The 17,835-nt window shown below is 42.2% G+C and overlaps 1 protein-coding gene across 4 annotated transcripts in view; it reads right to left on the bottom strand.

Moving 5' to 3' along the window:
- Positions 1-17,835, bottom strand: part of CNNM2 (cyclin and CBS domain divalent metal cation transport mediator 2) — a 106,309-nt gene that overhangs the window by 25,501 nt on the left and 62,973 nt on the right. For 2 of the 4 annotated variants that reach the window (XM_083149252.1, XM_083149254.1), the window contains exons 2-5: positions 8,001-8,144; positions 6,143-6,280; positions 5,156-5,325; positions 48-144 (exon numbers count right to left, since the gene is read on the bottom strand). In XM_083149252.1, coding sequence (XP_083005378.1) covers positions 48-144; positions 5,156-5,325; positions 6,143-6,280; positions 8,001-8,144 — 549 coding nt within the window. The remainder of the gene's footprint in view (positions 1-47; positions 145-5,155; positions 5,326-6,142; positions 6,281-8,000; positions 8,145-17,835) is intronic. The other 2 variants (XM_083149253.1, XM_083149255.1) reach the window with 1 other exon arrangement.

Genomic DNA, 17,835 nt, shown 5'->3' with positions numbered 1-17,835 from the left:
ATGCAGACTGACATACAGTACATTCACCAGATGAAAGAGAAACGGACTACCTGGGGACGCTGTGAGTGCCATCACTCCATAGTAGGAAAAGGCACCGGCTTCAAACTTCATCCCTTCCTTCCCGGCTTCCACTTCTGCTTTCCCCTGCAGATAAATATGGTATATGGTCATATTAATGATGTAATGGCTTCCAGCTACGCAGAAACACAGCATTGCATTCTGTGCTGGAGATGGTGCAGGTCAGTGCTTGTATGACAATCACATAAGAACAAGTGTCACACAGGATAACGGACAGAATACGGAGTGTTGGCCCCTTAAAGAGTGAGGTATGGTGCCTGGAAGTGGGGTACCTAGGAGTACAGAGGCATTCTTTACAGATGGTGTAATGGTTAGCATTACTGCCTCTCAGTGCTAAGGTCATGGGTTCCATTCCCACCATGGCTCTAACTGTACGGAGTTTGTATATTCTCCCCGTGCTTGCGTGGGTTTCCTCTGGGTACTCTGGTTTCCTCCCACAATCCAAAAATATACTGGTAGGCTAATTGGCTCCCAACAAATTAACCCTAGAATGTCTGTGTACATGTGGTAGGGAATATAGATTGTAAGCTCCACTGGGGCAGGGACTGATGTGAATGTTCTAATATTCTCTGTAAAGCTTGCGGAATCTGTATGCGCTATATAAGAAACTTAATAAATAATAATATTATATTTTACACATTCACATGCTGGCCAATATTTACATGTACTTAATGCTCCAAGGACACAAATATTCACTTTATATTTTACTTTGTTTATAGCATATTCATCAGACAACGTAAAAGTTTTTTTGCATCTTAATCTAAAGGCAGTAGAGAATCCCTTTCCAAGTGTATAGTATCCCCCATATGTGCACCATTTTTTAGAGACTTATAAGGGTCAGAATGATTGACAGAGCATCTGTTGTATTGTCACTGTATGTTCGCATATGTTGCATTCAATTTGGGAGAGCTGATTTGTATGAGATTAGATCTGAGAGTCCTACAGCATGCGCCTTTACTATACAGATGATATACTGGGCTTTATTCAGAGCGTATCCATGTGAGGAGAACACAAACCTGCCTGAGAAACCACTTTGTGATACAAGTAAGTTGGGCACAAGTAGGGATGCCAATCCCGGGGCATTTTTTCAATCCCGGGATTCGGGATTGAAAAATGCTCAATCCCGGGATTCCCGGGATCCCGGGATTGGCCTCCCTGATACAAAAAAAAAACAAAAAAACACAGCTGTCCCCATCCCCCCAAACTGCCCACACCGTAAATCAATTAAAGGCAGAATAATCCCAAACCACTATCCCCCTGCCTGCACTGCACTGTCACTTACATGGAGGTGGTGACAGGCAGTAGCAGGAACATCTCCAGCAAGCGGGTGGCCAGGTAGGACGAGCTGCACAGCGGGCGGCCAGGTAGGACGAGCTGCACAGCGGGCGGCCAGGTAGGACGAGCTGCACAGCGGACGGCCAGGTAGGACGAGCTGCACAGCGGGCGGCCAGGGAGGATGAGCTGCACAGCGGGCAGCCAGGGAGGATGAGCTGCACAGCGGACGGCCAGGTAGGACGAGCTGCACAGCGGGTGGCCAGGGAGGATGAGCTGCACAGCGGGCAGCCAGGTAGGACGAGCTGCACAGCGGACGGCCAGGTAGGACGAGCTGCACAGCGGACGGCCAGGTAGGACGAGCTGCACAGCGGACGGCCAGGGAGGATGAGCTGCACAGCGGGCGGCCAGGGAGGATGAGCTGCACAGCGGGCGGCCAGGGAGGATGAGCTGCACAGCGGGCAGGTGTGTGGCCAGGCAACCTAGTACAGAACAGTGTGCTATAGCGGTATGACAGTCGCCGGGCTGTGCAGCGTGACGTGATGTCAGGGGTCACGCTGCGCAGCCCGGCCACCGCCATGATGCCGCTACAGCACACTGTTCCTATCAGCCACACTGCTGTCTGTCGGTATTTTACTATCGGGCACTAATCCCGCATTCCCGGGATTGGAAGGCTCAATCCCGGGATTGAAATCCCGCCTTTTTTAGGCCAAAATCCCGGGATCCCGCCGATCCCGATCCCGGGATTGGCCTCCCTAGGCACAAGCACTGGGCAGCTTTATAATAGCATTGTGATTTAGAAGGGAGCTGGAAGTCACCAACCTACTAATACTAAATCCGGACATACAGTCTTGTTTTTTTCCATGCTGTAGAGCAATAGGAAAAGATTGGTTCATCAAACCAACCAATGAGCTTCTGTCATTTAATAGGATGTGCTACATAAATGACAGGCTGGGCAACTTCACGGCTTCATGCATCTCCACCATGATTTTTATGAACATTTATTCAGTCTACCACATGGCTGCCTCCTTTGTGTACACTTAAGGTGCACACACAGTACAACGATTTTTCAGATGATTTTTAACGCAAATCGTTCGCAATCGTGAACCATCATAGTTACATCGTAGATTAGGCTGCGTCCATCGAGTTCAACCTAGGTTTTAATAGTTTATCCCTTGTTATATAGTATATTCTGATATTTTTAAAGACAGATTATGATTCTTATCTGTACCCGTGGATGTTTTTAACCAATAAATGTTTGTCCAACCTTATTTTAAACATATTTATTGTGTCTGCCGACACCACTTCTCCAGGAAGAGAGTTCCACAGTTTGACTGCTCTGACCGTAAAGAAATTTTTCCTTCTAAGGGAACAAAATCTTATTTCTTCTAATCTAAACTCGTGCCCTCGTGTCCTAGATTTCTTTCTTGCAGTAAAAAGGGTGCTTGACAGTTCCTTATATTGGTCCTTGATATATTTGTACATGTTAAGCATGTCCCCCCTTAAATGTCTTTTCTCGAGTGTAAATAGTCCCGAATTGCTCAATCTGTCCTCGTAGCTTAAATTCTCCATTCCCCTAATTAGCTTTGTTGCTCTTCTTTGGGTTTTTTCTAATTCTATTATGTCCCTTTTATAGTGTGGGGCCCAGAATTGTACTCCGTATTCGAGGTGAGGTCTAACCAATGATTTGTACAGAGGCATACCATATATACTCAAGTATAAGCCTAGTTTTCAGAACATTTTTTATGCTGAAAAAGCCCCCCTCGGCTTATAGTCGAGTGAGGGTCCCACTTGAGTCAATACGTTTTCCCAGTTTTTTTGTTGTAAAATTAGGTGCCTCGGCTTATATTCGGGTGGACTTATACTCGAGTATATACGGTAATTACTTTTGAGTCCCTAGTTTCCATGCTCCTTTTAATACATTCTAGAATTCTGTTTGAACACTAAACCCCAGTTTGTTGTCTATTTGGACTCCTAGATCCTTTTCAAGTACTGAATTACCCAATGCCTCCCCACTTAGGTTATAACTAGCACACTGGTTGTGTCTCCCAAGGTGCATAACCTTGCATTCATCCACACTGAACCTCATCTTCCACTTTTTTTCCCACTCCTCTAGATTGTCAAGATCATTTTGAAGCGCGGAGACATCCTCTTTTGATTTAATAACTCTGCTCAATTTTGTGTCATCAGCAAAGATGGATACATTGCTTAGTATTCCCACCCCAATATCGTTAATAAATGTGTTAAATAAAATGTGCCCTAGTACTGAACCCTGCTCACAACCACTCTTTGTTCTCTATTGCACAGCATCATGATCTGATACAACTCCCTCGGATCTGTAACTGGATCTTTTGATCTTACTTGCTGCAGGAAAGATCAGAAGAAGCAGCTAAAGATCTGTGGGACTAACATGCTCGGGTGGTTATGGATTTGGATGTTCGGCGCACTTGGGTGTTTGGGCATGTTTGCATGCTCACGCAGTTGGGTATTTGGGAGTTCAGCTGCTTGGACGTGTTTGCGCTAGCTTAGGTATTCTGGTGACTTCGGATGCTCGGGTATTCGAGCAATTGGGAGCCTTCGGGCAGGTTAGAGCGCTCGGCTGATCGGGCCTCCAAGAGATTGGCTGCAGGGGCAATGTACGGTCAGCGGGGCGCCCAACGTGTGTGTGGGGGAGCAATGATGGCGCACACCTACACGTCCGTGGCATGCACCGGCAGCGCAGCTCAGTCCGGAAAATTTCCCGGTATGCCACCAAAGATTCACATTTTCTAAAATCCTAAGATAAATCTTAGATACTCTTTATATGAAATCTCTTGTCCAGGACTGACTGGGAGTTCAAGGGAAATCTTGAGATGAATCTTAAGATCACAGATCTCTCTAGTATGTGGGTACCTTAAATCTAGTCTGCAAGAAATTAGTCAAGCCCTAAATAATCAAACCCCAAATCCCATAATTCATTACCGTTTACTATTACATCATTTATCACTAAAAGTAAAATGTAAAAGATCTATATTTATGCATATAAAATCATTATTTACAGATGTGTTCTCATATACCTAGTCTCAATATACCATGCAGTGGGAGATGTCTGGCGTGAGTCACCTTTACTAGTGGTGTAGTCGTTTCATGAGACATCGCTAAATTGATACGTGGCACCAGTATAGCTGTGTGCGACTGAGTCTGAATCTGCATACAAAGCACAACGGAAGTTTGTGTGAAAAAAAAAAAGGTACAATCGCTGCATCACAGCACTTTGTATACAGATTCAGACTCACACACACAGGCATACAAGTGGCATGTTTAAAATAGACGGGACCCCTGCACGCCAAGAATGGATGCTTTGCATTCTGCAGCAATACGGTATGTGGACACATCTGTACATAGTCATGAAAACAACCTAGTTACTAAAACGCACATAAACCGGTCTGAATGCAAAACCTACTAATCATCATCAATTAGAACAGGATAGAACCCTAGAATTTGACGGGAGATGAGAACCACTTGGCCCATCTAGTCTACCCTAAAACACACGTCAATATATTCTTGGATTGTGGGAGTTGAGCAGAGTAACTGGAGTAAAACCACATAAGTGTGTGAAGAATATACAAACTTCACAAAACTTGGTGGGATTCGAACCCATGACCTACTGCTATGAGGCGAGTATGCTAGCCATTACACCATCCATATTGCCGACCATAATATAAAAAACATTTTTGTTAAAATGTATATAAAACCACACAATGAGCCTTGATAGGCGATCATTTGACAAAATGATTAGGGGGCATAACATTGGTGAGAGTCTGACCTGTAAAACCAGCACAAAGTAATCTACTGGTTTATTTCTCTGGTAGAGGTAGTATTCAGGAGACTTTTTGTTCTTTTCATCAAACTTTAGCTCCTGAATGACATTGGGGTGCTTCAGCAGCCTCAGGAGAATCTTCTCTGACATCTGAGAAGGACTAAAGGCTTCCACTTCTGCAGGGAAAATACTGCACAGTTACTTACACGTACTTCACATCTAAGTACAACCCGCTGCAAAGTCAGTCATTCATTAATACATTCACAGTTCTAGAACCTCGATTATCAAAGTACTGTGTGAGGAATGTTACCCACTGGTATTAAAACTCATGCTGTAAGCTTGCGAGCAGGGCCCTCCTGTCAGTTTGACTGTTTGTAACTACCCAGTTTGTTTGATCACTGCTTCCAACTGAAAAGCGCATAAAATACATGTATAAAAGGATGGAATCAGACATACAGATGGAACGTATTGGTTCCAATGAATTCATATCAGCTTGCAGTCTGCAACTCACTCACTGCAAGTGAGAACAGAGAGGGCCAGTCATTGTATGTTGTGACACACAGATCAACTGAACAGCAGGAGGGATCAATGAGAGGGGTCTAAAACCAAACCAGCTGCGGAACAGAGGGGTGCTCGTTTCCAAAATTAACTTGAAGCTGGTGTGTAAAATGTGGTCTGTGGACAAATCCACCTTAAATAAAAGGTCTTTGTTTCCGAATTCCTGTTTATCAGGCAGTTTTGTTAGTGTCTCCATTCTTAACTCTCAGACAAGGAGATTTACTATGGAAAAGGTGTTGACCTTGTACACCATTCGGCCTTGCGTAGGAACAGAAAAAGTGTCTCTCAGCCAAACACAGGAAGTGAGGGCACGTGTGTGCACAGGAGGTATATTGGGAATGACTCCAAGCCTCACTACCCTTTCTCCGCCTATCTAGTGTTAGGAGCAAGTGCTGAGGTTGTTAATGATCTCATGCTGTGATAAGCTGAACTCGCCTGTTGCCAGGAAACGGTGCATAGCCAGAAGTAGTTGTGGTGAGATTTTAACCTTCATCTCGTTGTCGGTCTGTTTAAAAGCGGAGAAGTCTTGCTTCCTCTCTCGGTGGGTTATTTTCTTTTTCGTCCGGTTATCAGCTGATTGATTTAAAGAAAACAAAAATGGGAAAAGCTGCTATGCACAGATCTAGTAACGCGTTCGCATAGGCACACAAACGCAGTTTACGTTGATAATGTAAGGAAAACAAACTCTTTAACCCTTTGAGTGCCAGCGTTGCTGGAAGAGCTCCTCAAAATATCCACTACGATCACTCAAAAGGGCCAAAATAAGCGATATTTTGTTTCAAACTATCACTTAGTGTGTATGGGGCTTAATACAATGGGCCAGATGCACTAAGCTTCAAAAGTGATAAAATGGAGAGTGAAAAAACAACCAACCAATCAGCTCCTGACATTTTTTCAAACACAGCTTGTAACATGGCAGGCAGGAGCTGATTGGCTGGCTATTTATCACTCTCCATTTTAGCACTTTTGAAGCTTAGTGCATCTGGCCCAATGACTTTACAAAAGGTACTGGGTTTTAGTAAATTGATTCGCTACATTACAAAATGGGCTCAGTTTACGGTCCCAGAGTCTGTGAGGTCACATATTGCGCATTAAAAGAGCAAGAATTCATATTAAGATTGGTCAATAACTAATAGTGAGCACATGAAATAACAAGCATTGGCATGTCAATACGCACGTTTATCCGGTTTTCTGTTACTATCGCAGATATGGGGCCGATTCAATTACTTGTGGGGATCAGTGATGTACGGCTGTATGTATTTTCAGTACTGCAATATGTAACGCACCATTCATTTTTGCATGTACCTCTGAGATTCATAAGGGCTGTTTCACTACCTTAAAATTAAGCAGTATACCTCTTTCAGTGAGGTTCTGTCCGACTACTGAATCTGCCCTATGAAAAGAGCACTATAAATCAATAAACGCCTCGTATGAGCTGGGAATGAATATTATAATGATTTCTACAAGTAGTTTACAATATGCATTGTTATGGTGCCCATACACTTGTTAGATCTCGGGTACAATCATGTGATTTCGATAAATCGCACCTACAAATTGCATGCCAATCGCATATGTCAGCCAACGCGATTGGTCGGATCTCGAATTTCAAGATATTATGTGCCGCACATAATATTTATCGCAAAAATGTGGTTTTTAATCACGTGCGATTTATCGCAATGTACTGTGCGATCTGCCAGTTTATTTAGCCCAGTCCTTATTCCAACACCTGATTTTAGGTCGCAAGGGGCATGCGATTTATCACATGCAAACCGAATGCCAAAAAAAGCACTTGAGGTGCGATTTATAGCATGGGGAGCTTCAAGGGAAATCGCAGCGCGGTATCGCATACCATCACACAAATGTATTGGCACCATTATAGTAATCTGCTCCTGATAGTAAAGTAGAGTGTAAGAGGCATTATAAGAAAGAACAGACAACAGCGCATTAGGAACCAAATCATGGAGGCTGTCAGCTTACTGTATGATCAATAAAAGATCAATTAATCAACAATAGTAAGTCATTCTTAGTATTAAACAAGTTTTCCTTCTGAATCAAATTGCTGACCTCATGAAAACACAAATAAACTGGATGACATGGGAAATATAAAACACATGAAAAATATTAATGACATCACTGAGAAAATGATGAAATCACTATGTACTGTTCATACAGCTTTATTAAGAAAAGCATTAACGCTGGTGTAAACTAATAGCATCTGTGATTAAGCTTCACAAACTTGTACAAAATCTTTGCATGTCACCTTTTCTAGTTAAACATTATTTCAACAACTTACTGTATAAATCGGTCTCATCTAAGATCTCAGATTTGATGATTTCTTCTATAACATCTTCCAAGGTGACAATTCCGAGCACCTCATAAAACGGGTCCCCTTCCCCTTCATTGTTCACCCTCTGTACTATTGCCAGGTGGGATTTACCTGCAGAGAGAATAACACATTAGGATTTTTCTCTAATTACACCAGGGTGCCAGTATCTGATTGGCTAGTAAAATAAGAAGCAGGTATAAGGCGTGTGGAGCTACAATATTTATTTATTTAATTAACAGTTTCTTATATAGCGCATACATATGACGCAGCGCTTTACAGAGAATATTTGAACATTCACATCAGTCCCTGCCCCAGTGGAGCTTACAATCTATATTCCCTACCACATGTACACGCACACACAGACATTCTAGGGTTAATTTTTTGTTGGAAGCCAATTAACCTATGTGTATATTTTTGGATAGTGGGAGGAAACCGGAGTGCCCGGAGTAAACCCACGCAAGCACGGGGAGAATATACAAACTCCGCACAGTTAGAGCCATGGTGGGGATCAAACCCATGACCTCAGCGCTGTGAGGCAGTAATGCTAACCATTACACCGTCCGTGCTGCCCAATATAAAATACACTGCTATGCATGAGTGCGGACAGCAGCACAGAGGAGGCCTGGGTGGCAAGAAAAGATTCTAAAAAGAAATTGGTATAATGCAGGGTATCAATTCACTAGGAAATGGGAAACCACTAAGGCACCTCTGGATTTATATCCAGGAGGCATAACCTAAAAAGTAGACATGGATTCCTACTGTACATAAAACAAAGGCTTATTTCTAATCACTGAAGTATGAAGCACTATAAAGCATAGGTTTGCAGTATCAAGGAAACAAAGAAAAAGATACCAGCGCTGGCTGAAGACTTTTCCAATTAAGCTAGGCAGCTTTTAATTCCTGATGGAGAACCGCTTGATCCAATCCTGTAGTGCTAAAGGACCAATGCTGCAGTCCCAAGATGGTAGCACATGGTAGCTTTCTCAGGTGGAGCCAAAGTGTGTCAGAAAAGGTGCTGCACAATTGAAGGAGCAAGGTCCCAGAATGGTGTCACCTAGGAAGAGGTGTCACAGTGATGTATAATGGTGCTCAAGTGTCCCAGCAAGTACTTGCTCCTGAAGAAGCTGGAACCTAAAACTAACCAGACAAACGCGTTGAACTATTTACCTACTACTGGGATACTTGAGCACCATTAGACTGGGACACCTCTTCCTAAGTAAATTACCTGACCAGGACACCATTCTGGGTCCTAGCTCCTTCAAATGTGCAGCACCTTTCCTGACACACCATGGTTCCACCTGAGAAAGCTACCTCGTGCTATCATCTTGGGACTAGCTTAATTGAAAAAGGCCAGAGTCCTGGGACATCTGCTCTTATTGTATTCCAATGGTCCTTACAAGCCCTTTGAATACTGATTTTATTTATTATTTCATATATACAGTGGGGATCGAAAGTTTCACACCCCAGGCAAAAATTTATTTTAATGTGTAAAAAGAAGCCAAGGAAAGATGGAAAAACCTCCAAAAGGCATTAAATTACAGATTAGACATTCTTATAACATGTCAAAAAAAGTTATACTTTCAAAATCACAGAAACCAAAAAATGCTGTCTGCAAAAGTTTAGGCACCTTGCAGAGTTAATACCTTGTACTGCCCACTTTGGCAAGTATCACAGCTTGTAAACGCTTTTTGTTGCCAGCCAAGAGTTTCAATTCTTGTTTGAGGTATCTTCGCCCATTCTTCCTTACAAAAGTCTTCCAGTTCTTTGAGATTCCTGGGCTGTCTGTGACGCACTGTTCTTTTAAGGTATATCCATAAATTTTCAATTATGTTGAGGTCAGGAGATTGTGAAGGCCATGGCAAAACCTTCAGTTTACGCCTCTTGATGTAATCAACCGTGGATTTTGAGGTGTGTTTAGGATCATTATCCATTTGTAGAAGCCAGCCTCTCTTTAACTTCAGCTTTTTCACAACTCTATGCCCACTTGGATAGTGGGTAAATGAACAGGACCATTTTAACGTTGAATCCTATTGAAAATCGCGTTGATCGCATCGCATGCGATTTGGTTGCATGCGATGCAATTTTTCTGATCCTATCTCAAAATCGGGCGCCCAGTTATTACACAAGTACCCTGATGACTGCCCTTTTTTTTATTACATTCCGAACAGAGGATATGGGCATCTGATAACACTTTGCGATCTTCTTATAGCCTTCTCCTGCTTTGTGAGCATCAACTATTCTCAGTTTCAGTGTTCTACAAAACTGCTTAGAGGAACCCATGGTGCTGATTGTTGGGTCAAGGTCACATGAGTCTGGGCTTTTAAAACCTTTGAGATTGACAATCATCTGGTCTTTCCAGACAATGATTGAGAACAATGCCAGGTCTCAGCTGTCCAAAGGGGGCGGTGCATGCTATTAACTCTGCAGGGTGCCCAAACTTTTGCAGACCTCATTTTTTGTTTTCTGTTAGTTTGAAAGTGTAAATGATGGAAATAAAATCAAACTTTTTTTGACATGTTATAAGAGTGTCTAATCTGTAATTTGATGCCTTTTGGAGATTTTTCCATCTTTCCTTGGCTTCTTTTTTGCACATTAAAATGAATTTATGCCTGGGGTGCCCAAACATTCGATCCCCACTGTAGATTGCTAATAAATTGTCTAAATTGATAAACCATCTTTTATAACAAAATTTCAGCCAGTACTGGTATAGCTTTTTCTTTGTTTCCATTACCTAGTGGGCTGACTACCCTCTCACCAGGCACTGTTGTTTGCGCACCTCACTTTACAACTTGTTCGCAGCCTTAAACCTGCAGTACGACCAAGTCATGTTTTGTGGATGTCTTTAATGATGCATAGATTTAGTGAAAATTGGTAGATCTATTTAGGACATCATATATTTAATCATCATACATTACATATATAAGTGCCCACATATATCTATTTTCTGACTATCCTACATAATATGCGACTTGAATCCATCAAGGATCAGCAACAGGGGGGATGGTGGTGCGCCTGTGGGTTCACCACTGGAGGAACCACTGGCGCACCCTTTCTTTATAGGAACATGTCCGGAAATGTCTCAGGAGAGACCACTTCTGCAGTGCAGCTCAGCCCGAGAAATTTCCGGACATAACTCCGAAGGGGTTAAAATGTTTATGTCTGTGATTAGCAGTGAATCTGGTTGTTAGATAGTACCGGATAATGCTATAGAGATGAGTAACAACACAGACTCCTATAATACCCATGCCAGTGCCGCAGTATCGTCAACAGCTCCCAGCTAATGGGTAGACTTTTTTGAGAATATTGATTCAGCCCAAACACATGCCTCAGCAACAGAGAAGCAGCCTATAAATTTAGCATGACCCAGTTCCTCCCGAGTACTGGTCATGGAGCAAATCAGTGATGTTACTCTTTACTAGGGATCGGATAGGCTGAATTCTCTTGAATATGGACAAACCAGCTACTTGCTCTGCGGTAGTGACAGTCCATGATTATCGTTGGATAGAAAACCATTATTTAAATGCCAAGTATAAGTGACTAAAGCCAAATGGTCCAAGAGGTCAATCCTATTTAGGGCAATGACCTTGCAGGTGCAAGTCATCACAACAGCGGCCGAGATTTGCACAACAGTGTTCACTGCCTCATGTGGCTCCAATCACTTTTGTGCAAGGTGGGGCTGATTTTAGTCCCCAAAGGAGGCAAATTCTGGTGTTTTAAAAAGCAAACAGCACATCGTACCCTTTGCTCTGAATTGGTGTGACCCCCAAAGTTAAAACAAGCTAATCGATGTCTCCAGTGCAGCGCCAACTACCTCAAGAGCCACATTCCATCCGAGAAGTCCGGCCATTTATGGCATTGCACCAAAATAGCGTGAATTTTCCAACATGTAAGGAATACTAAAATAACACATTAGCCCAAAAATGAGATAAAAATATTTTTTTTTGCGCGGCTAAAATAGCGCTAGAGAGAAATGAGGCCGGGAATGAAGACCTTCTTCCAGCTGATATAAACAATGAAAGCAACTCAATAAATACAATTTTCCCAGGGTCTGTCGTAAGTGGTTAAAAATTCTTGGTGAATGCTGTTTGCTGAAAGTTGGAATTCTTTAGCTATTCTCAGCTTGTGATCATTTAAAAGGAATTTTCCAAAGCAGGGTCTAATATTAGACTTAAAATGAAGTTTCCATTTCGCTCCAGTTATATTCTCACCGAAGTAACTACTTTATAATCTGATTGTCTTGAAGCCACTCATTTAAATGCAGATAGACAGACATACTTTACATACCTACCGAACACCAAAAGACTGGAAATTAGAAGGGACTGGGTTTAATTATTGGGAAAATAAGCACAGCTCAATTTATATAAAGTACAAATAAGGTACATAAAAAATACATATACAGTACATGAAAATACATACATATGCCTTTGGACCCTGAAGGGTTAAATACATTTTATTTTTAAGGTATGTACCTCTGAAACAGAGTATCTGTCTTGAATCTATATTTATATAAAAATAAGTCCTCTTCGTTCTCCTTCATCTGAGTCTCCCCTCCTCTATTTTATGTACCGTATATGTATTTTTATGTATGTATGTATTTTCATGTACTGTATATGTATTTTTAATGTACCTTATTTGTACTTTTATGTAATGTAATGAATATTATTTTATCTGTCATATGTAAATGTAATGTCCAGAAAAATCATGTTTCTTATAAAATGTATGTTACGGTTTTAGATCATGAACCCCTGATAAAGTCTCTAACGAGACGAAACGCGTTGGGTATTGGTCACATGTACTGAAAATAAAAAGAGAAAAGCTTCTCACAAAAAGAACCACTACAACGGTGTTAATATTTTTTACATATTTGTATTATATATTGAAATGTTTGATGGACATTACTGATTGAGGGCGCTGAGGACACTATTGTAGGTGTAGTTAGGTGTTTTCTATGCCAACTAGTAGGGGATAGTGTCAGCAGCGACCACCAAAAATTGTATTTTAATAGCGCAATTTTGGAGAATTGTTGTTATATATATATATATATATATATATATATATATATGTATATATATATATCAATACAAAGTTATTATATTCTACTGTTCTTCCCCAACCTCAGTAAAACAAATGATATAACACTGTCGGAGAATTGTTAAACGGTCTTCTCAGGGTACTATGAAAGCTCTGGAATGTCAGGGTGGGAACCACTGTATCATTTTAATAGTAATATGAGATATCTGCAAAGGCAGCAGTCACATACAATTCTCAGGCTAACTAAAATAAAGCATTAATATGAAAAGAAACAATGCCTTGTATTACTGGCATAATCCAGATACAGACACCATTACTTGTTAGAGAGGCATACAATACAAATGTAAGTTGTGCTTGGAAAGGAATTCCACAGCTTAAACAGCTTTATAGTACAGAACTCCATCTATGCCCATGAGTGAAATACGCTCATTACATTAGCCATTGAGCACCACTTCATCAACACATTTTTCTTCATGTCCGGTATGAGATGCCGTCGGTTGGAATCCCGGCGGTTGAAATCCCGACTCCCCCCCTTTCGGGCTTGCTGCGCTCGCCAAGCAGTGGGCCCGGTGCCTCACTACACTCTGTCATGGACACCCATAGAGGGACAAAGTGCCGGCATTGCGGCGGTCGGGGTTCCAGCGTCGGTATCAACACTGGGATTGAATATGGAGAGTCGAATTTGCCCAAAAAATGGTCAGAAATTGCAGGTTTTTCATTTTTTGCCAGACATTGAATACCCCCTTAGTTCAAAACTCATCACATGCAGTTCACATCGCAATGTTGTAGTGCATCACATTCCATTTGAACTACTGTAGATGCGATGTGATCTAGTACAAAATGCTTGAAGCACAAAACATACCATATGTGGGCACCTTTAGTCAAGGATGACACCCAGTGAATTGGGAGACAGGAGAGGGAGGTATTGACAATGGAGAAAAGGGGAGATTGGGGACCTCACAGATGGAAATACAATGACCTTCATTTTAAAGATGGCAACAACAAACAGCTGGGATCAATGGCATACAGATGGTATTGAAGGCTGAATGATCTGAAATGTGAAGTAATGAAGGTGGTGCAAAGAGAGGGCTTATTAAAAATGGGCATGTATGAAGCATGAGGAGAGTGTATAGGAGGAAGAGAAATAAGGACATGGGTGCTGTAGGAACAAGGAGGGTCACAGAGGCACAAGGAGTGGAGGAAAAAGCGCACGCACACTTCAACCACAGAAAACCCAGAGAGATAGGTGTTGGAAGGCCTGGGGGGGGGGGGGGGGGGAGCGATAGGGGCAATTGGGGTTTAAAAGGGAGATGTCACAGGGGATAATTTATATTTTGAATGTAAAGTGGGTGGAGGAGTCAAGTGTCCAGAGGGAGAGGAGGAAAATGAAGGTGGCTAAGTGTGTCAAGGCTTTGAGAACTGGTAGCAAATAAAAGACTTAAATTAGTACTGTTTAGAAGGTGAAATGGCAGAGCTACAGGAAAAAGTGTCATTTTATTTTTGAGACAGTCATAGTCTAATAGTAATAGCCAGGGGTCTAGGGCAGAGTTGAGAGAATGGTCGTAGAAGGAGGCAGTGGAGAGGGGAAGGATCTAAAAGCAGGATCGACCATACACGCGACTGTCCACAAACACCAGCCGATACGCGCGTACACACCTGTACAATTTTACTTGCGACTTCCGATCTACTCCCTTCCAAACAGTCAAAAAAAGATTGTACCACCGTGCACACTCTCTCGATTTGGGCTATTGACACGTCATATATAAACAAAATTATCATAATGGGCTGGGTTAAGGGCATACCAAAACACTTTGAAAAGGCTTATAGCAAACCACTATAAAGACGGGTACGCTTGCCGGCTGACTCATTTTTAGACGCGTACCCCGTATATATAGAAGTTTAGTCAGCCGGCAGGGTGACTAAACTTCTATATAGATAGATAACAGATTATAGCAGATATACTTATACATATTTTATATATACTCCCTATTGAAATGCTATAAAGTATAATGGGAATGAAGCCATAGATATTTCAACGATTATTCCTTTAAATACACATGGGGAGAGGTGAACGCTTCTTTTGCTGTAGGAGAAATCATGCAGCTATGGAACGACCACATGGGTGTTCCAGCTTTGCCAGTATAGTCACAAGAACGGCCAGCATATCGATCGAACGTGCGCACACACGGCACTTTTGTTCTGATATGGGCCCGTCCGGTCGGATGAATATTAAACAGCACTGAACCTTCGAACGACCGAGTATGGACGGACAAGACCGTTTTTGGCCGTTTATCGATCGTACAGAGGGAATCGGGACAGCGTACACACCTATATAATTGAATGGCCGTTCGTCCCAGAACGGAAGAACGGCCCGACGATTGTATATATGTGTACTCAGCTTAAGAACCAGAAAGAAGTTTACTCGTTTGAGCTTCTTTCAGCTCGAAAGCTGCCCAGTGTGTACAGGGCAGTGATGAGCAGTGAATGCTAATACGCACTCCAGCATCATCGCTGGCCCCACCACTTATCTGCTGGTATTACCAGCAGATGAGCGACAGGGCAGATGGGTTTCCATAGCATCCTGCTATGGAAAGCCGCCCACCCCCAGAGAAAATCGCTAGAATGTGCGAATAAACGCTCAGTGTCAGCTGAGTGTTTATCAGCCCAGCGATTTTCCCATCATTGGTCTTTTTATCTTTCATATATAGGGGCAGATGTATTAAGCCTGGCAAAGAGATAAACTGGGAGGAGATAACGCACCAGCCAATCAACTCCTAACTGTCATATTTCAAACACAGCTGATTGGCTGGTGCATTATCTCCTTCCACTTTATCTCTTCACCAGGCTTAATACATCTATACCATAGTTAGTCTGATACAATCTTCAAGATTGTCATCTGCTTTAGTGCCATAATAAATTAAACAAGAGATGGGCCAATGTGTCATTTTGGGACACAGATGTCGCACTCCTAAAATAACTCACTTTATTCCTAAATTTAATGGTAACTACTCCTAAAAGGTTATCTTTTGAGGTATGGACTCAGAAACAAGGCGCCTTGGTGATGTAATGGACACTAAGAAATCTATTTTCTAAAAACATTGAAGCATTTTCACTGGAGCACATGGGAAAGCTTTCAAAACTAACTGACGTCAGTGCTTAACTATGATGAGGCAGATTCCACACAAATGACTCAGGAGAGAGCGATTCCTGCAGACAAAATCTAAACAATAAATGCATATTTTTCCAGGAAAAGTAAAACATTAAACCAAAGGAAATTTATTTAAACCCCATCAATACAGTTGTCAGTCCCTGAGGGGGACAATTAGTATAATTTTACTATAATAATAATCATCAGCCAACCTCTTGTTCCAATAGCCACAACTGACAAATGACAGAAACCACTGTTGATAAGGAACAGAGCGGTAGATGCATGAAGCAGTCATTAGGGAGAAGAAGGGAGCCAGAGGAGAAGTGGCCCTTGGCAACCAATCAGTTGCTCTGTATAATTTTATATTATGCAAAATTATAGATGTTACTTCAGTGCTGATTGGTTGCCATGGGCCGATTGGTTGCCATGGGCCACTTCTCCTCTGGCTCACTTCTACTACCTTATCACTGCTTCATACATCTACCCTGAAATCATTAAGGATCCATAATCACCATAGTTGCCTGCTCAAAAAGTCTGAGGAGTTCTCCTAGAGAAGAGACTATCCACCCTGATCTCAACCATTACCCCAGTAAAGTAGGCTGTCCATGGGCTTCGTAGCACAAGTTCCAATAACAAACCTGTGCATCACCCCCAAGGATCTTCCAGAGAAGAGACCTAGAACTTTGGCAAACAATCTACACAATTAGGTGCAGAGACCCTTGGTGCCAAATGTCCTGTGGGGTATATGGAAAATTGGAATCTGGGCTCAAACCTCCCAAGACCTCCAGGTTTTTTTCCCAAGACCTGTTATGTCAAAAGAAGAGCCAGACTACAATAAGGGTGTTTAGTGTCTTCGTCCAGGGGGATAAGGAGACACAACCATCTCCATTCAGTGGTGGGCCAAGTTCAAAATATTACTATATGTCACTCACTAAGGACGTCTTTGATGATTATTGCTAAATATTTCAAAAATATGACGACTGCCCTGTGTACTAATACACATGGATGAGGAGACTGCTTAGTGTCTACATAAAAATGTTACTTGAATAAAGACTCACCCAAAAAAAAATCCTTTAGCACTGGAGTGGGAAAATCGGTAGTCGAGATCTAACCAACAGTTAATGTGGATCAGTAGAATGTGTCAGTTAGGAATGATTGCAGCGTGTTTGAAAATGTGACAGTTAGTAATGACTGCATCTGTACACCAGTTGGGTGGTCTGGAAAATGAGATGCGTTGGTAGGGCTCAAGGACTGGTTGGCCAGCCCTGCTTTATCACATATAAACATAGTACATGGGTGATGGCCATATTTTGAGTACGACTAAAATATTCCAAACCGGGGTACTTGTGTATTTTGGCGGCGCCCATCGCATCGCATACCATAAGGCATATGATGGTATGCGATGCGACGCGATATCGCGCGATGCTGTACAATGTCATACAATTTAAAAATTGTATGAAATTGTACATGGCATACAATGCCATACAATGCGATGCGACGCGATTAAACATTGTATAAGCACCCTAATGGGTGCTTACAATGTGAAATGCACCCCCACTATAAACGTGAACCCAAAGCGTGGCGAGCGCAGCGAGCCCACGAGGGGCGGCGGTACGCGTCCTC

This window comes from Crinia signifera, chromosome 6 (genome assembly GCF_055691185.1).
Source record: "Crinia signifera chromosome 6, ASM5569118v1, whole genome shotgun sequence".
Classification (NCBI taxonomy): Eukaryota; Metazoa; Chordata; class Amphibia; order Anura; family Myobatrachidae; genus Crinia; species Crinia signifera.
This window is presented reverse-complemented; position numbering and strand designations above follow the sequence as displayed.